This window comes from Nicotiana tabacum, chromosome 19 (assembly GCF_000715075.1).
Source record: "Nicotiana tabacum cultivar K326 chromosome 19, ASM71507v2, whole genome shotgun sequence".
Taxonomy (NCBI): domain Eukaryota; kingdom Viridiplantae; phylum Streptophyta; class Magnoliopsida; order Solanales; family Solanaceae; genus Nicotiana; species Nicotiana tabacum.
Genome location: NC_134098.1, coordinates 19134422 through 19155303, shown reverse-complemented (window position 1 = coordinate 19155303; position 20882 = coordinate 19134422). Strand labels below are relative to the sequence as shown.

The window sequence follows — 20882 nt, the reverse complement described above, 5'->3', positions numbered from 1 at the left end:
CAATTAATTGGTCTTCCTCGTTTGAAGGTACTTGTCAACAGACATTCGCTGCATGGGCTTTAATCTATTTTGGGCTTTTGGATTAGGCTTGAATTGAGACTTTCATCTCTTAGGCCACTCATTTGGGCTTATATAGTTCTCTTGAACCATATGTAATAGTGAGTTTGTACTAGGGATCAACCTAGTGGTAAGCACCATTCACTTCCAATCAAGAGGTTGTGAATTCGAGTGACCCAAGAACAAGGTGGGGAGTTCTTGGAGGGAGGAAGCCGAGGGTCTATCGTAAACAACCTCTCTACCCTAGGATAGGGGTAAGGTCTACGTACACATTACTCTCCTCATACCTCATTAGTGAGATTATGCTGGGTTGTTGTTGTTGTACTAGGGATCAACCTGAAACACCATATTTCTTCACTCTTGTTGTGTATCAAGTAACCAATAATTTATGATGAAGCTGCAAATTGCCATGTTACCTTCAAATGAAGTTATGTTATCTGACGAACTGATAGAGTTAAATCAGAAGTTGGAATATAGGAAAATAATACTCTGAATGTTAAGGATCATTAGATAAATATAAGTAAAACGAATGCAAATTTTAAGAAGAATGAAACTGAAGTGAAATTAAATGCGATTCTACATTTAAATGCTGACAATTCAAATATCTAGACTTAGCAAATTTATGACTTTTCACTAAGTCAGAGATAACTAATTTATAGTAAATTTATATCTTTTAACTTATAAATACTTGACTTTTAATCACTTTAAAAGCCTCATTTGTTTGTACTTAATAGAGATCTGAATCTTAATCATTCAGATCTCAAACATTAAGTGCATTTTTTTTTAAGTTTAAATCTTAATCATTCAAATCTTAATCATTAAGTGTGTTTGTTTTTTTACTTCACAACCACTTAATGGGTCTAAATAAGTTTGTATTATTAAGATCTATAACAAAGACTTAATTTCATTAAAATGCTATCATCCGCATTCATTACTAACTGCCGCCACCGCCGACCATTATCAACTACCACCACCATCCTCAACTATAGCCGCCACCACTACCACCGCCCACCACCCCCACCACCATAACTACTAGAAACACGTGGTTTTTCCACGGCAAAATCAGTAAAAAATTAGTGGAAAAATTGAGTTTTCACACCGCATTCCCACCGAAACTGATCACCCGAAAAAGGCCTGATCGGAAAAAACTTCCCAGAGAAGTAGTGAAAAGTTTTCCACGGTTTTCCCAGCGAAGATTTAATAGGAAAAATAGTCAAGTTTCCCACCAACAATCCGTGGGAAGTATTATTAGTAATTTTTATTATTTTAATATATTAGCGAGGGAAGTGGTGGGAAAAATGCATGTAATGAAACAAAAGTATGAACTTTCCCACCTATAAGTGGGAATCATGCAAGATCTGTAACTAAAATGACGAACCTTTCCACGAATTCAGTGGGAAGTCTAGAAAATATTTTTGTGCATTGTGCTGCTTTTTATACTGCACCACCTACTAAACAAAAAATACAACCACCAACAACAAGCCTAAATATAATTAAACATTCACATACAAAATTCAGCATTGATTCTAATCCATTTCATAAACATCCAACCAAAACAGAAAATACAATAAACCAATAATGCAACTAAACACTCAAATAAAAAATTCAACATTCAATCTTATCCAATTGAATGAACTCCTCCAACGATTGTTTGAAATTCCGCCAAGTCCATATAACTCTCCTGGGATGGTTGGATTGACTTCCCTTGATCATCGGTTGGTTGGCTTTCAATGAACTCCTCCAACGATTGTTTGAAAATATTCTGCAAAAAAGTTACAACTATTATATCAAAGGAAAAACTTTCAGGCTTCATAAAGCTAAATCGAGTTCAAAATCTAATAATAATCCTCTAACCTTTGATTTTACATGAGTGATATGATATTACCTTTTGATTTTACATGAGTGAAAACTCTTTGGACAAGAATGGAGGATTTGCAAAGAAGAGAATGAGAGTGAAAATGAAAAGAAAGAAGAAGGCATATACTATAATAGGAAAGACATTCCCACTGATTCACTAGGAATTGTCTTATTAAATTTATTTACTTATTGTGAAATATTTTTAACCTCGAGGGTGTTTTGGACGAAAATTCAAATTTCAAAATTTTGAATTTTTCACTACATTTGTGGGAACATTAAAATAATTTTTTTATCTTTAGGAAAGACATTCCCACTGATTCACTGGGAATTGTCTTATTAAATTCTTTTTTTTTTTTGTGAAATTTTTTTAACCTCACAGGTGTTTTGGACGAAAATTCAAATTTCAAAATTTTGAATTTTCCACTACATTTGTCGAAACATTAAAATATTTTTTTATCTTTATATTCCCACTGTTTCACTGAGAAGAGTTTAATAATTTTATATAGTAATTTTTCTAATGTATTTCTCACTGATTCGGTGGAAAACAAATTGCACGTTTTTTGCGCCAAATAATTCCTACCTATAGTCTGTGGGAACGTTTTAAAAAAAGGTAAAAGAAAACCCATCCATTTCTCACTGCATCTGTGGGAACATTAAAATAATTTTTTATCATTAGATTCTCACCGTTTCACTTGATAAGTTTAATAATTTTATATAGTAATTTTTCGAATGTATTTCCCATGGATTCGGTGGGAAACAAATTGCACGCTTTTTTTGCGCCAAATAATTCCCACCTATAGTCTATGGGAACTTTTTAAAAAAAGGTAAAAGAAAACCCTTCCATTTCCCACTGAGTTTTTCTAAATTACAGTGGGAACTGCCACTGATAATATATCTCTAGGAAATTTCCCTGGGAAATGTGCAATTTTCTAGTAGTACATCATCCTCAACCATAACCACACATTTACCCACCTCAACTACCAACAACAACCACCCATCACCATCAATAATCATATCCGGCACCGCCCACCATTATAAACTACTGCCACCCACCATCACCTTCCTCAACCATAACCACCACCCACCATCACCTTCCTCGACCACCACCACCACCACCACCCACCATCACCATCAACCATAATCGTTATCGCTACCAACCACCACTAACTACTACACAGAACCACCTCCATCAATCAAAATCACTGCCTCTAGTCGACACTCACAAGCACCTTCGTTAGCCATCACCACCACCAACAACCATACGCATATATATATATATATATATATATATATATATATATATATATATATATATATATATATATATATATATATATTATTGATAGAATATTAGATTAATTAGTATTTTATTTGAATTTATATTTATTAATTTTTAAATAAAGATAAATTCTATATATTCAGATTTTTAAAAAATAAACAGTCTTAATCATTTAGAATTCAGATCTTAAAACACATCTTAATATTCAAATGTGTATTCAAATTCAGATGTCTTAATCTTAATATACATCTTGCTAATCAGATATATATTCATATTCAGACGTCTTAATCTAAAAAAACAAATGAGGCCTTGTGTTTATCTAACTCGTATATAAGCTAAAAATATTTATAAATTAGTTTAACCACCTGATAACTTTCCCAAATAATCTCATATAGTTGGTGTAAGCATTTAAATTTTATCGAAAATAAATCGATAAAATACTTTGCATTCTATTTTTAATTCACGATATATTAGCTCAAATAAATTTATTGGGCTAATATAATTGGATTAGTTATATAAATCCATAATTCAGAATTAATAAATAAGTCCAAATTCATTGGGCTAGCCCATTTAGTTGGGCTATAAATAATGGCCCACTTCATTAAGCCTAAAATATTTTCTTCCTATAGGCCCAGTTTGGTGCCACGTGTTAAATGGCGTGGCACGCCAAGTCAAACAAAAGAGTCAATAGGTTCGCGCCACGTGTCAAAATGACAAGGCATGCCAAGCCAAATTAAAAGGCTAATGAAACCATGTCACGTGTGTAAGTAACATATTCTGGCCAATCAAATGCAGTCATGTCACACTTCTATTTGATTGATCGGAAAGAGTTTGTTCTTATCATAACTCTTCCCCCCATAACTATAAATAGGGGTCTTCATAGCCCAGAAAAGAGATCAGAAGTTATAATAAGAATCAAGAGTGAGCTCGTGAATCAAACGCTGCAGATTTCTCTAAAAGCTACAAGCATTCAAGTATTCTAAGGATTAAAAGATCAAGACGAAGATTCAAGAACAAGCTGCAAGCCCTTTGATTAAAAATACGTCAAGATCAAGATCACACCAGAAGTTATAACAAGAAGACACAAGGGAGCTCGTGGATCAAATGCCACAATTCTATGCAAATTGCAAGTGTTTAAGCATTCAAGCACTTCAACACCAATTCCAAGTATTCAAGAACAAGAACGAAGTCAAATCAAATAGAAGGCGTTCAAGATCAAGACTACTTGTTCGTGAAAGAATTCGTGACAACCATCAAAGCGTTCGTGATGGATAAATCAAATTCAAATTTAAGATCAAGTTCAAAGGCCCTTGAATTTTATATTAGAAAAGTAGAATTAGAGGAATCATAGAGATTGTAACACTCTAATTATTTGAAATAAAATACTACGATTGTTGCAATTTTTTTCGGTCTCGATTATTTTTTTGACGCAAATTTTATTGTCTACAATTGGCTTTATTTTTTCTTCATATATAATTTGATTGATTGATCAGAGTATCAGTGACGAACGTACATAAAGTTTTGAAACTATTGTACTTCAAAATAAGCAAAATAATCCTGGGCCTCACCCGTCTACTACTCGACCTTAAGTGGGCAGGCACTATTCTCCAGAAAGAGGAATGTCTAATTATAGGTACCATCCATTCTTAATCTTGCCAAAACCTTCATCCATCGTGTATAGGCCGTACAGCTAAGCAAGTCGGGCACTACGCTAGGATGTGGATCGATTATGACAGTGAACATTCAAATATTTGTCGTACATTCATTCAGTCTTGGTTGGTTCCACCTCTTTGCAGGGTGATGACGGCTTACCTATCGCATGGTAAAAAGAAGAAAGTACGAAAGAGAAAGGATACACTTTCATTTCAATCCAAATCTAGAACCGTCTATTTAGGGGTGGGCATATTTCGGTCTGAACCGAAGAAACCGACCGAACCGAAACTATTTTTATTTCGGTTTCGGTTATTCGGATTTTTCGGTCGATTTCAATTTAAAATATTAAAATTTCAGTTTTTCGGTTCGGTTTTCGGTTATTAATTTATTTGGTTAGGTTAACCGAAAAACCGAATTATTAGCATATAGATTCTTTAAGTTATATATATGCTAAGCCCATAGGTAATAATATAGGCCCAATTTTGAAGTCCATCAAAAAACCAATCCAAACTTACCATTTTATTCTAACTTATCGAAATTTTGAAAGAAAACCAACAAATTCGTCAGTCCAATTATTACATAGAGAGAGCCCAATATGATAATGTTCAAACCGAAAACCGATTAAAAATAAATCGAACCGAAATTAGAAAACCGAACTGAACCGAACTTATTTCAGTTCGATTTCGGTTACTACTTTTACAAAACCGAAAACCAAATAAACGAACCGAATTTCTTCGAATCGAACCGAACTGATCGTACGCCCAACCTAGTCTGCCCGTCTATTTTAGTATTATTAATTCGATAAAACAAATAAAATAAAGGAACCCATTAACCAATTTGTTAAGTCTATTCCAGCCTGTACACCCACAGCAGCAATGTCTTCCCCTGTTTGAAAAAACAAAACTCCCAACTAATACCCCAAAACTGTTCCCTTTTCTTCCAATCTCTTCTCAATTGGTCATTGCTTTTTTTTTTTCTTTTCTTGTTGCATTCTTTGATGTGCCTATTCTCCGTCGCCATTTGACATAAGCTGAAATCTGAGCAGAGAAAATATTCAAAATGAGTGTAATCGACATTCTTACTCGCGTCGATTCAATTTGCAAGAAATACGACAGGTACGATATCGATAAGCAGAAAGATTCAAACATCTCCGGCGATGATGCCTTCGCTCGCCTTTACGCTGCGGTCGATGCCGACATTGAAGCTGCTCTTCAGGTCACTTCTATTTTCACTGCTATTCAATTTTGTCAACAAAAGAAAAAACAGATCGGGTTTACTTAGTATTATTTGAAAACTGTGGTTACAGAAAGCAGAGACAGCTTCGAAGGAGAAAAATAGAGCGTCTGCTGTGGCGATCAATGCTGAGATTCGAAGAACTAAGGCTAGATTAGTAGAGGAGGTTCCCAAATTGCAAAGATTGGCTATGAAGAAGGTGCATTTTCACTTGATTTTATGATCTCAGTAGTTAGCACATTGTCCACTCTGTCATCCTTCTTAATTTGGTCAATTGTGCCTTCTGAGAGTCAGATTATAACTTGACTTACTGATACGCTTATTTTGATGTATCAAATTAGAGATTTGCTTTTAGTATTTGCTTTTTTGGGCTAAGAATTTCTTTTCAGATGTTAAGTATGTTCTGATACAATGTAAAAGAAGCGGAACCAGGATTTTAACTTGATCGATTTAATTTTTAAAGTTCTTAGCACCGAACTCACTATTCTTTTCTAATTATGAGTTCAAAATCTAATATTTGTTGAAATTTTGTTGTTTCACACACACACACGCACATAAAACTATGTTCCTTGTCAAAAGTATTGGCTTCAAAGCACTAAGGCTGCATCCGTCACTGCATTGTAGAGCTAGGACTATGATCGGTGAAGGATATATGAAAAAAAAAAAAAACACTATTAAGGTTTGTCTGGTTTGGGTTTTACTTACTGATTTTTCTCTGAGGCAGTGTCTCCTTTGGATTTATTGGACTCAATTGTTATTAGGGTTGATTACAAATTAGTAGCTCAAGAGGTGGAAGATGCATAAGCGAGCAGATATTAGTAGAAAATGTCATTTGAAAGCCAAATTGTATGGGTTTATGTTTGGGTGCTGGATGGTTGTGGGTTCCAAGACTTTCATATGATAGCATTCCCTCCGTTTATAAGTTCTCATACTGATAATTCTTATCAGCCTTTATTATTTTGTTGGGTAAGGGCTCTCAGTTGTCTTGTTAGAGTTCATTTCTTTGAGGGAATTCTGATGATGGTTTCAACTTGCATCTCCCTCAAGCGTGTAACCAATGTACCTATGAAATTACAGAAAAAGTTCATTTTCGAAGTAGAGCTCAAGAAGAGATTGTATAGTTCAGAATTTGGTGGGTTCGAATGAAACTTTAAAACATTTATTTTAGCTCATGAAGAGGGGTTTATGAGTATATTTTGCTATCAGAGGAGGGTTATGAATGCCGATTTGAAAATATGATCTTGTAAATCATAATTAACCCTAAGTTCTTCATATGTTAATCAATTAGTTTGACCTTGTGTTGGGATTTTGTGGTCATTTATCATGCATTGCTTATTTTACCTTTAGCTCCTTGAAGGGTTGTTACTTATTACTAAATATTTGTATATTGTCTGTTCTAATCCTGATGAAATTTCACTTGAATTGTAAATTAGTTTATCTGCAACTTTTTCACAGTAGCGACACTCGAAAGATGAAATCTGTTTTACGCTTTAGGTTTTCTTTCACTTCAAATTGAGGTGTTCTGCATTACCTTGTCATCTTTAGTTAGTGTATAGTATTCTTTTTCCTCTCTGATGTTTATAAGACAATACTTATCGATATCAAACAAAACCATCATGTATGGAAGGTTAATGTTAAGGACAGTGGACGCAGGTTAATGTTAAGGACAGTGGACGCGCAGTTCATCTGTAAGATTTAGATATGTAATCCATTTGTGTGTTTAGTTGAATCACCTATTATGTGTCGCTGGATATGTTAATGGATTTTTTGCTTGCTCAAGAAAGCATATTGTTATTAACATAATAATTTTGTAATATCGGAAGTATCTGTAAGATAGATCTGGAAGAGGGACAGAAAGTACGATCGGCCTAGAGTTACTTGTATGATTTAGGTGTAGATGCCAAATTTGTGAATGAACGAACTTCCCCTTGTGTTGTGTATTCATCTATGTTACATGGATCCTCCATCTGTCTCATCATACCCATGTTGAAAGGGTGTGGATGCATGTGTCTTTGTTTGGGCAGGTTCTTCAAAGTACAATAGAATTTTGCATGTGCCCATCACTAACACAAACCTTGCTTATCGGATATGTGACCATTACTGAGTTCATGTAACATAGGTACTTGTGTTCATAAAAGTGGGTGAAATGTCCATATCTTATTTGTGGCCATACTTTATTATGTGTTGTTTCCCTCGTATAGCCTAACCCCGAAGAAGTAGTGACGAGGGGTCAACATCGATAGTTACTAGTGGTCCAATAAATTAAGTACAATAGAAAGTAAACAAGTATGAGGCATGGTAAATAAACGGTGTAAACTAATATAGGTACGTGGTACGACCCTCCTCTGAACAGTAAACACAAGCCCTCAATTATCGGTTACCTCCTCAACCGGAATTTGTATATAAAATAGTCCCTACCAGATAGGTCGTCATAATTCAAATAAGAAAAACTCACGGATATACTGGCTTCTTGTCAAATATTACGCACGATTCTGCCGAGGCGAACGGCCCGTTCCGATAAGAGTGTTTCATGAAGTTGTCGAGGCGAACGACCCGATTCCATAAGAATATGATACATGACATTCCCGAGGCGAACAGCCCGATCCCATAAGAATATGATACTGTCGAGGCGAACGACCCGATCCCATAAGAATATGATACTGCCGAGGCGAACGGCCCGATCCCATAAGAATATGATACCGCCGAGGCGAACGGACTGATCCCATAAGAGTGTATTACTTAATACTGCCAAGGCGAACGACCTGATCACATTAGATTGTGAATGTCGTTGTTGCTAATACATGGGAAAAGAGGTTTGAGCGACTATTGAATGATTTAAAATGTGTCTGTCTTTTTGAAAAAAAAATGGGCAGGTACTTTTCTGGAAGAGAAATTGTGGACATTAACAATCTTAATTGCATTTTTATGAGAAATACTAATTGTGCTAATAATTTGGATTTGTTATACAATGAACTCAGCATAATGTTGGAGACACATCCTAGCATATTAAACTTAAAGAGATTAGAGAGGTTTGAGAAAAATATGAATTAGTAAAAACAGAAAAATGCTGCAAGTTAAGATCTTCACAGTGCTGGGTGGGAGAGAGGTGGTAACAATGAAATTTTATCTCTATTACGGAAGTACTGTTTCACATGATATTATTTTGTGCAATCTGCATTTTCTTGGCAAAAAAATCTCAAGTTAATGTCTTTGGCTTCAAAGCCTGTAACCATTTTGGACCTTAGCCAGGGAGAAAGAAAGAGTCAAACCATTTGAACATCATTTTCAGACTTCAGTGTGTTGAAAGGACTTCTCTTTTGTTATTCTCTAAGGCACTGGTGCTAGTATTTCTCTGAATATTGACAACAATGACGTGGAATACAATTACAAGAAGAAAGGTTTATATATTCATTCGGTAAACATAAACAAGTGCATGTTTAACTACGTTTTAGCTAGTTTAATTGGCATTTGCCGGTTATTAGTACTTTATCAATCAATTAGGCGATCAACAATTCTAATATCTCTCAGTGTAATAGCTAAGTTTAAGACTAGAGATATTAATATTATTTGGTTTAGGTTTTTTGATAATGTTAAGTCCTATATTGGTTGAGAGAATGAGTTGTGGTAACCTTATGTGATCTTGGGCAGTCCTCCTCTCATGAGCTAGCTTTTGGGGTTTAGTTAGACACAAGGTCCATATCTTCGCGTAGTATTAAAGCCAGATCCATCGATCCTTGATGTTGTGTTTCTCAATGTTGAGCCCCCGTATTATGTTATCCACGCTCCGGTTGTCCCTAGCCTTGGGTGTGTAGGGAATGTTTAGTCCCACATTGGTTGAGGGAATGAGTGTGGTCCTTATAAGGTTTTGGGGCAATCCTCCTCTCATGAGCTAGCTTTTAGATTGAGCTAGGCCCCAGGTCCATTCTTCACTATAAGTAAATAAAGCTTATTCTGAAGATTAGAGGAGCATACAAGATGATACAGCAGTCATAATGCACTACTGTAAAAACTGGAGGAGGGTTCTATGAAGAATCAAATGCAGTTTGAGCCATACTTGTCTCTATTGTCAAGTAGTCAGTACTTTCATGGATTATGCTGTTCTACAGTTCCTTTCTAGAAGCTGTCGTGTCGTTAAATATGATTTCTTGTTCATCTTTTGTTATGTGCCTGGATTGTAGTGATGGAGGGTGGAGCCCGGGGGGTAAGCTCACGTCAGAGTTGTTAGTAGTGTTAATGGATTTAAATTCTGGTTTTTTTTGAATACTTTTTTTTTCCTTATTAGATGCCTTTATAGCTCTTCCTCAGGCACGAACTCCTTAGGTGGATATAAATTGACCTTCATCTCCATTACTTTTTCTTCCACTTCTTTCATGCCCTGTCAATTCTAAGGTCAATATTCATTATCATAGGTCTGCTTACAGAAATCATTCACATCTTGCTAGTAAAGAGCGCGAGGCCCACTAAATTTTGTAATTAGTGTAGTAAAATAAAGAACACGCACTTGATTGGAAATGGATACGCATGGCTATGCTAGGAAGGGTGTGCTAGTTTGTAGATCTCAATTTTTGTATGAGCCTGTGTCGTTCAATTAAGTACGAGCAGGTAATTGAGCTCACTAGTGATGATAGTAATTGACCTCTGCCTTCTTTCATTCTGTAGTTGCAGCATGCTTTATCTGTTTAGTAGAATAGATAGATATAGAATTACAACGTTACTTAAGAGCTTTGTTTGTGCAGGCTGGTGCTTGTCACTGCCTCTCTTACCCTCCTTTCTCTGTTATTATGAAAATTACAGATTCTTAGGATTGTTTTCTTTGTGCTGTTGTCCAATCAGTATTTTCCCTTTCATCACCAGAAACAACCTAATTCCATTGGGTTTGTTTTCTCAACTAACAATACTTTCTCTTGCAGGTTAAGGGGCTTTCAAGTGAAGAATTTGCTGCACGTAATGATTTGGTCCTGGCATTGCCTGATAGGATAAGTGCAATTCCAGATGGTGCAGCAGCTGCACCCAAACAATCAGGAGGGTGGGGAAGTTCAGGTCCTCGTGCAGAAATTAAATTTGATTCAGGTGATCGTAAAGTTGCATCCCTCCCAAAGTTTTTCCACTGCAGGCTATTCAACTATCAGCTTCAATATTATACAACTCCTTCATAGTGACGATATATTGTTTTATCATTTCTTTCTGTATTTGGATTGGATCAGATGGACGTTTTGATGATGAGTACTTCCAACAAACTGAAGAATCAAGTCAATTCCGACATGAGTATGAAATGCGCAAAATGAAACAGGCATGTGCTTTTTGGGAATGGTTTCGAGTTTTTTGCATTTTATTACGTGTTACTGCTCGCTTGCTGGTTCCTGAATATTGATGAATGGTTTTGTTTCAACTTCTCACAGGACCAAGGTTTGGAGGTCATATCAGAAGGTTTGGATACATTGAAAAACATGGCCAGTGATATGAATGAGGTCTGCCTTCTTTTATGGTCTATTTTGCTCCTAAACAAATGATATTAATGATTCTCCAATTTATGCAGGAGTTGGATAGGCAAGTTCCTCTGATGGATGAAATTGACACTAAGGTTGGGAAATCTTACTGTAATTCTTTAGTCAATTAAATGCAAGAGTTCAGAACTTGTGCTTATTTGCTTTGATTTGTGGACAGATCGACAAGGCTTCATCTGATCTTAAGAATACGAATGTTAGGCTTAAGGACACGGTTAACCAGGTAAACTGAGCTACCTCTTTATTTTGTCATTCTCTTTAAGTTCAAGCAGTCTGCAGGATAGTACTCCTCTAATTTGATGTACCTTTTTTTTCGTGTTCCAGCTGAGATCTAGTCGAAACTTCTGCATTGATATTGTTTTACTGATCATAATTCTCGGAATTGCAGCCTATTTGTATAAGTAAGTTCTCATTCTAACAATCTTTTAGAACCAGGTGGTTTAACCCACCCTTGGTTATATCCACGAATAGCACTATGCACAATCATGAGGCATTGGTCAAGGAACTAATGCATTATAATTTTGACGGTTGCATGTCACAAATTTTAGTTTGTATTTGACACTCTGAGCTCTAAGAATCGATCTGATTGCTTACTTATGACTGGTATTTTATTGCAGTGTATTGAAGAAGTAAGTTCTCCTCTGCGGGCATTCCCACTTTCCTAAATTGGAGGATTTGGTTGTAGATTTCTTTTTGTGTGCTTGTGTATACACCTTGATAATTTGCTTCTTTTCTTCTGGTTTCTATTGTCGAGGCGTCAGACGTGTCTGGATACTCTCTTTCCTTTTCTTCCGGCATTTGTTGAGAAAGGCCTTACTATTCTTTGTCTCCTCCCAAGGGCTAGTTTTATATTTTTCGAAACAAGGATCAGAGATTTCCAGTTGTATTTGTGGTAGCTTTTCAATGTATTACACTCTCCTTTCTACTATTTTGAACTTTTATCGTTGCATTATTTGGTATTTCTTTCTTGAAGCAATCTCAAATCCATCTTGTAAGTTGTAACATAAATAGGTACTGGTTAAGCATTATGCAATCTCTTTATAGAGGAAACTGAAAAAAATAGAAAAGAAGAAAAACTTAAGGGACTGATTCGAATAATACGTTGGTACAAGATGTGGTATATCCCACAAGCCACAAGTGGGGTTTGAGGAGGGTAGTGTGTGTGTGCAGGCTACCCTTACCTTGTGAAAATATAGAGGTTGTTTCTGATAGACCCTCGGCTCAAGGAAGGCATAATCACAGTAGTTTTGATAAAGAAACGCAGTAGCGGAGAAGCCATGAAAAAAGAAACAGTAACAACAGCAAGATAATAAGGTAATTGAAGCAAAAGAAATAGTAAGTAGTAATAGAAATCTAAGAATAAGAAAATAAACTGGGATTTCTCCACACCCTCTTACCAAGGGTGATAGATAAAAAAAGAAGTATGATGTCGGTGAAATGTGTTTATGAAGTCACTGAACATGTTGCATCTAATTAATCGATCCGCCAAGCTGATCCACTTGCTCCTGTTCAACTAAGCACAATGCAAAGCTTAGCTCTACATCAAACGGACTTATCTACTTTCTTTGTTGATTAAGATTTGTTATTGATCTTCATATTCAAGTAGAAGAGAGTTTGTTCTAGAATTAATGGTGCACAGCTTGATGAGATCTACGATGGAATTGGATGCATGTAAATCACAACAAGCCAATAGAAATAAATATGCACATTTCTCATGACCTAAGGTGTGGAATTATCTTAAATTTTGTGAACTTGAAACCGCACTGGTTTTAGGTACATGATTGGAGTTGAGGAGTCTCTCGCAAGGTCACAACACCCGAGGGTGTGGCCTAGCAGTCAATAATAAGGTGGGCGAAAATTATGGGAGGTTAGGGTTTAAATTTCAACAGAGAGAAAGACGTGTGTTGGCGGAAGGTAGTAGATACTTGATGGAATAGTCAAAGTACAAGCAAGCTAGTCTACGCATCAACATTATTATCCGGAGAGGATTACGATAGGTAGTTAGAACTAGATAGGAAAGTCAATAAAATTAGTGAATACTTACCGTAAAAAGGAGAGTTAATATTGGATGTGTACATGAGACTAACTGGATAGGAGAAAATGCTGTGGAGGTTGGCAACACTAGTTAATAAGTTGTGGTATTGTAGCATAGATATAAGAACTGGGTAGGATCCGATGAAGCATGTAGATAGGAATGGCAATGAGGCAGTGCGGGTGCGGGTTTAAACCTATGCGGGACCGAGTGGGTTAAAATAATTCTTTTTAAAATTCATCGCGGGGCGGGTTGGGTTGCGGGTTTGTGGATGAAGCTGTTGTGGTTTTGTAGATTAAGCTGTTGCGGGTTTGTGATGAAATACAAAGTGTGATATCATTGGTTCATCTTAATGCTTTTGAATTTGAGGATCGGCTTGCGCATGACTTTAATATAAATTTTTTTTCCAGATTGATAAAGTTTAATATACCAAGCAAATTTTGGATTAAAATAACAGAAATTACAACCAAAAGAATCAATTACTACTAAATTTCAACTTCTCCGTTATTCACTCAGTTATTCATTCCTTTTGGTACTACTCATTTGTAAAATCTAAAGTAACTGCTACTTGAATTTTCTTAAATTTAAGTACACAACTTTAGTGATATCAGATAGTAGTAATTATTAGTTGGTCAGCACAAGAAAAAAAATGCCTGAAAATGGACCGTTGATACCAGATTTCTTTTCTTTTTTAATTGGGAAAATGTTAGGGGTACTTTTTATTTTACTTCTACTAGAGTTTGGAGTTTAGATAGTTTGAATTTTTCTTTTTTCCAAAGATAGCTTGAAAATGAATGAACAGTATTCAAGAACACACAGTAATTAATATTAGATACTATGTACCAACAAAAAGAAAATAAATTTAAATTAAGTTTCTATTTACTTTTAAACGTATGAGTATGCGAATAACAACAACAACAACAATCCAGTAAAATTTCACTAATGGGGTATGGGGAGGGTAGTGTGTACGCAGACCTTACCCCTACCCCGAAGGAGTAGAGAGGCTGTTTCCGAAAGACCCTCGGCTCAAAAAAAAAAGACAAAAGGGACAAAAAGGGAGACAATATTAGTATCACAACAACAATCATAGGATAAATAGGAACACCATGAAATCCAGAAGAAAGATGCAAAGTAAAGGGAGACAATATTAGTAAATATTAGTATCACCACAACAGTCATAAGTAAAATAGGAACCTCATGAAATCTAGAAGAAAGATGTAAAGTAAAAGCGATAGCTAGTAAATAGGACCTGCACTGAAAAGAGAAATAGTAAGCCACAACATTCCCACTAGTTACCTTAAAAAAAAAAAAAAAAAAAAAACTACATGGCTAGTCCCACCATGTTACGAAGTAAGGCACGACTCAACTACCTCCTAACCTACAACCCTAATACTCGACCTCCACATCTTCCTATCAAGTGTCATGTCCTCGGAAATCTGGAGCCTCGCCATATCCTGCCTGATCACCTCTCCCCAATACTTCTTAGGCCGCCCTCTACCTCTTCTCGTGTCCTCCGTAACCAGCTGCTCACACCTCCGTACCGGAGCATCTGCGCTTCTCCTCTGAACATGTCCGAACCATCTAAGCCTCGCTTCCCGCATCTTGTCATCAATGGGAGCCACATGCACCTTCTCCCGAATATCATCATTCCTAATCTTATCTATCTTAGTGTGCCCGCACATCCACCGCAACATCCTCATCTCTGCTACTTTCATCTTCTGGATATGTGAGTTCTTAACATGCCAACACTCAGCCCCATACATCATGGCCGGTCTAACCACGGCTTTATAAAACTTACCTTTGAGTATCGATGGCACTCTCTTGTCACACAGGACTCCAGATGCTAACTTCCACTTCATCCATCCTACCCCAATACGGTGTGTGACATCCTCGTCGATCTCCCCTCCCCCCTGGATAACCGAACCAAGGTACTTGAAGCTGCCTCTACTCGGGATGACCTGCGAATCAAGCCTCACATCCACGCCCACTTCCCCTGGCTCAGCGCTGAACTTGCACTCCAGGTATTCTGTCTTCGTCCTGCTCAGCTTGAGGACTCCATGAGTATGCGAATAACAAAGTAGAAAAAAAAAAAATATTATGCGGGGCGGAGCAGGGAGAGGCGGGGCGGGACAGGGCAGGTTGAATTTTTTGCGGGTTGAGCCAAACCCACCTCACAACCACCCCATTGCCATCCCTATATGTAGACGCTAAAGAGAAAATTAATAGTTTTATGAAAACTAAAACTAAATTTTGGGAGATATGGATATATTGATCCAAGGGATCCAAATGACCAGCCGAAGATTAATTATTCGGGGTGAGGAAATCTGATTGACCATTGAGATAAATATTGTGGCGATTTAGATTATCGACACGGAATGAAGAAGAGAATATTATCTCAAAGATTTCATTAGCCTATGGTTTAGTTCGAGTGAATTCTAGTTCGAGTGAGTTACTTTTCCTTTTCGGTCCGTTCAATTTTTTTTTAATATTTACAAATAATTTAATTTTGAATCTTTTATTTTACTTTTAATGAGATTATTTAGTACAGCTACACAATTCTATAAGTCTTATTTTAAATCCAAGCTTCAAAAGTTTTACCTACTTTATTAAATTTCGTATCAAATCAAATTGCATTGTATAAATTAGGAACATAAGGAGTAATATTCAGAGTGGAGAAAATCATAGCCAAATAAGCTAAGCTCCCTTGTTTAGAAGTAACAAGTCTATACTATAAAGATTACAAGGTTATATAGGAAGAAGCCCTAATTATCTAGCATAGCCTAGTGGTTCTGTCGGTGAAGAGAAAGGATGGATTGAAAAAGGTAAACGGTTACACATTAAAAGGCACATAACATAGTATGTTAGGACAAGTTGTTGAAGAGGTAGGCAGGAAGCATGTGATTTCCAAGTCGAACGTAGAAAACTAGTTGAAAAATGATATGCTTATAAGAAAATATTTAATATTTAGGCCACTGTATTATAGAGATCCAAAAAGAGTTGTTGCATTCTGAAGTGCATTCAGTCTTGTTTACCACATTTAAACTAACATGACAAGATTGGGTTGCTCTAGCACCCTCCATTTCCAACCAAGAGGTTGTGAGTTCGAATCACCCCAAGAGCAAGGTGAGTTGTTCTTGGAGGGAGGGAGCCGAGGGTCTATCGAAAATAGCCTCTCTACCCCAGGGTAGGGGTAAGGTCTGTGTACACACTACCCTCCGATCCCCAAACCCCACTAGTAAAATTATACTGGGTTGTTGTTGTAAACTAACATGAAAATACAATGCTAATTTTTTTTTGAAGTCAAAGAAAGATAAATCTTAATCCATGCGATATAGTTTATCACAATCTCATTGAGAACTCAAAACCAACTCTAATTTTCCTAATACTAATACAACCCAGGGAGAACCACACTCCCAAAGCTAGCTATTAAGGTGTGAGAGCTCAAATCTATATAAACCCTACATCAGCACATTGCAATACCGATGTGGAACTTAAGTCCCATACCTTGCAATGGACCATAACAAACCACCACGCTCCGCATCCGTCGTCCCGACAGCTGTGCGCTAGACTTTTCTAGCCCCGGGTGAGCACTGCAATACCGGCGTCACTATCCATGGCACGGTGGGCATGAAAGGCGGTGGGTGGCTATGATGCCATTGATACAACCCAGGGAGTACCACATCCCAAAAGTTAGCTATTAAGGTGAGAGAGCCCAAGGCTATATAAACCCCATATCAGCACATTGCAATACCGATGTGGGACTCAAGTCTCATACCTTGCAATGGACCATAACAGATACTTTCATCAGACATATGAAGACATTAATGGTGCTAAACATCAAGAGCAAAAGCTTGATCATATTTAACTTTATGTGGCAGTGATTCTCTGGCTGCTGCAGGTAGTGTATTTTGCTACAACTTAACAAAATTGTAAGTACCTTTTTTTTTTTTTTTTCCCGGGAGCGTATCAGGAGAAAACTCATGCGATAAATAATTTACGTAACCCCTTTATAGAGCGTGTTAATAGTATAATAGATGGTTCAAAATATTTTTGTCTATGTAAAATTAGTGTCTTTATACAATATATCAAGTAATGAAAAATCTAGAACTTCATTGGTAAAACGTACGATTTTATTCAATTGGATATTATATTTTCAAATCCGATACATATACTGAATCATAATTGATTACAATATAATTCCATAAATAATAATATTTTTAAAAATTAGTTATAGTTACATTTTATTCCAACATGAAATATACTTCATGTGATGTAAAGGATAATTTTGTAGAATTCAACGAGACAACAAATTACCTTTCATATAGTGGTGAGAGATGTGATTGAACATGTTCTTGTTCATATTGAATTGGTATATAGTTTGGAACATCAGAATACGTGGATATTAACATGTGAGAAGTTTAATTTGATTAGGAATAGAAATCCATGCAAATTCGAATTGGGTGAAGTTTTAAATATTACGATTTTATTCAATATGGAATTATGTTTTAAGGAAATATTTTAGTTTTCTAAGGGCATAAAAATTAATCAATATTTTGAGTATATTTTCGTCATCCAACATTTAGCGTGGAACATTCGTGCTTTTATAATATATATATATATATATATATATATATATATATATATATATATATATATATATATATATATATATATATAGTAACGAATTGTATTTTAGGACTCAGACATTATTTCATTTTTAGATTCATAATTTGAGGGAAGTTTGAGATGTAGCTCTGCCCATTTTTTAGTCGTTTAATTGGAAAATAGTTATTGTCATAAAATTTCAAATTTACTTACAGGTGAAACTCCATGATAATATCCTGAAGTTTCACCTATGAAATTTAATTTCCATGATAATGATTTTTTTCTCAATTATAGTGGTTGAAAATTGCTACATGAGAATTTTATCTCATTTCATAGGTGGTCGGTCTGTTTACCCAAAAAACGGATATAGTTTAATTTATACATAGTTCTAAGTATATGTGGTATAACTTAATACAAATTGTAAGGATAAATAGAAATCTCAAATACGGATACCAAATAAACAAGGTTGGAAAGAAGATGATTTTAGGACTAAGCAAGATGAATCAATTTATAAATCTTAAAAGAATAACTCTTCAATATAGGAGTGTATGGTGCTTGAATTTACAATGTAAGCCAAAGAACTGCCCTCTACAAAAATGTAGCCATCCTCTTTATAGTGGAGGATCCTACTTTAGATATAATTAAAAATAAATAGTGGAGAACCCATGATAAATTAGCTTTTCCCTAATTTTCGCTGAGATTCTCTCCCTTAGTGTGTTTGCAACGGCTCTTGTCTGTGAGCTCGATCTCAATCGGCTTCGGTGCTGGTCGGTATTGCTTCTAGAGCTCGACGTGGACTCGGAATCAAGTAATGATTCGGGCTCAGTATCGGTTGGCCTCTGCCCCTTAAGCTCGAAATCATCTCATCATAGTTCGATTTGGACCCGAGCTCGATAATGACTTCGAACTCGGTGTTTGACATATACCTGAAATCTGAAGCTCGTTCATACCATCTTTGGAACCCATCTCGATATTACGAAATCTTTCTTCGCTCCATTATGTTTCGACCTCGATCAATCGTACGAAGGCCGAAATTTATTTCGACCGTATACAGATAGTCCCCTCGTTTCTCGGGAAGGATGTGGTGAGAAACGATACGATTTCTCAATGGCTCGATTGGATATGCGCTGACGTTTGCATCGAGCCCGACCATGACATCCGTGATAGCTGTCTGTCGATTTAGCTTACCAAGGCATTTAATGCGTGTCAGATGGTGGTCGGCCACCGCTGATATTGAACCGTCATTGCTTCAATCTATAAATAGCCCTTCCTTCCACCATTTATCACTTTTACGTCTTCAATCTTCAAAAAAAAAAATTAAGTTCTTTTTCGTCTCTTATGAGTTCATTCGCTGATCTGTGACTCTTTTCTGCAAAATTCTTCTTCTAAACCACAAAATCTTTGTCACCTTCTTTAAATGGTGAAGACATCAAAACCCGTCCCCCCAAAAGAAAAAGCTTCTTCTTCCCAATTTGCCGCCGACAAAACACCGGTGGATCCACAGCCTGAGGAGTGCGTTCCGGCGGCGTGTGTTCTTACCTCCGATTTCAAACTTGATAAAGGTTCACCGGTTCCTGGTCGATGTGAGCCCGTATCGAGATATATTTGTTCGATAACCCGGGGGGGGTATATCGAGCAGATAAAAAATGATTGTAACTGGGGGAACAAAGAAGTGGTAGTGCAGTCTCCCGAAGAGGATATTACTACTCACGTGAGGTTTTTTTTAAGTGTGTACACTTAACCTTTCACGTTAGGTCCCCTCGACCATGTTATCTTAGATTTTTGTCGTAAATACCTAATAATCCTAGGTTGGATCCATCCTTCGTTTTGGCGGATCGTTATTTTGATCCGATACTTTGTGAACAAAATCGAGGGGATGCCTTTCACCCTCGATCATCTAATCCGATTGTACCGTCCTCGCCTTTTTCGAGGAGAGTTAATAAAACTTCAACGTCGAGCTACCAAGGCTCTGTTCTCGAGCATAGACGAGGACAAGGATCAAGGCTGGATGGGCTGGTTCGTTCGAGTAAGGACTTCAGACCTGATTCCGACTGAAAAGATGCCTTTTCCCGAGGAGTGGAACATGAAGCGTAAGTGTAATTCTGCTGTTATCTCTTACTATTTTGTCCTTTCATTTCTTTCTCACCAATATCCCCCTTTTTGTGATGCAGCGGTTCCCTGGATGCCCGACGCAGTTTTCGATCTCAAGAACTGGGTACGAGATATGGTTTTGACCTCCACATTTGCCGAGAGCTCATGGCATGACTTGTCAAAGGGCTGATGGGAGGCCCAAAATCATGGTAAGCCCCTTTCTCGTATTTTTTGGTAGTTCGAGCAAGATACTTTCCATACACTTTAATAAAATTTCCCATATGCAAGTATGGGCAAAAATGCGGTTTTGAGGCCCTCGTCCGTCGAGGATGAGGCTTCGGCCTCTGTCCCAAAACCTGTGAAAGATAATAAGAGGAAAAGAGCCTCTGTTCCCCAAGATCCAAAACCGAAGAAGAGGACGGCTCGTAAGCCGAACAAGAATACCATTCCTTTGACCGTAGAGTTTGTTCTGCGTCTAAGGGATGCAGACGAAGAAGAAGAATAAAACAATGGGTCCGAGCTGGTGGCCCGAACGAAGAAGACCACTGACGTTCCACATGCAGCTAGATCG

At 36.8% G+C, this 20882-nt stretch overlaps 1 protein-coding gene across 1 annotated transcript; it reads left to right on the top strand.

Annotated features, from left to right (window-relative positions):
* Positions 1-5675: 5675 nt before the first annotated feature.
* On the top strand, positions 5676-12532 carry LOC107799493 (syntaxin-71). Its single transcript, XM_016622618.2, has 9 exons — positions 5676-6061; positions 6153-6278; positions 10990-11149; positions 11284-11369; positions 11479-11547; positions 11616-11660; positions 11744-11806; positions 11908-11984; positions 12201-12532. Exons 1-9 carry the CDS (start codon positions 5906-5908, stop codon positions 12214-12216), a joined length of 798 nt encoding a protein of 265 aa, XP_016478104.1. The 5' UTR covers positions 5676-5905; the 3' UTR covers positions 12217-12532.
* The last annotated feature ends 8350 nt before the right edge of the window (positions 12533-20882 follow it).

Coding starts and splice junctions, on each gene's coding strand:
- LOC107799493 (XM_016622618.2), top strand. CDS start 5,906: ATGAGTGTAATCGACATTCTTACTCGCGTCGATTCAATTTGCAAGAAA. Junction 6,279..10,989: donor AAAGATTGGCTATGAAGAAG/GTGCATTTTCAC, acceptor TTTCTCTTGCAG/GTTAAGGGGCTTTCAAGTGA. Junction 11,661..11,743: donor TGGATGAAATTGACACTAAG/GTTGGGAAATCT, acceptor ATTTGTGGACAG/ATCGACAAGGCTTCATCTGA.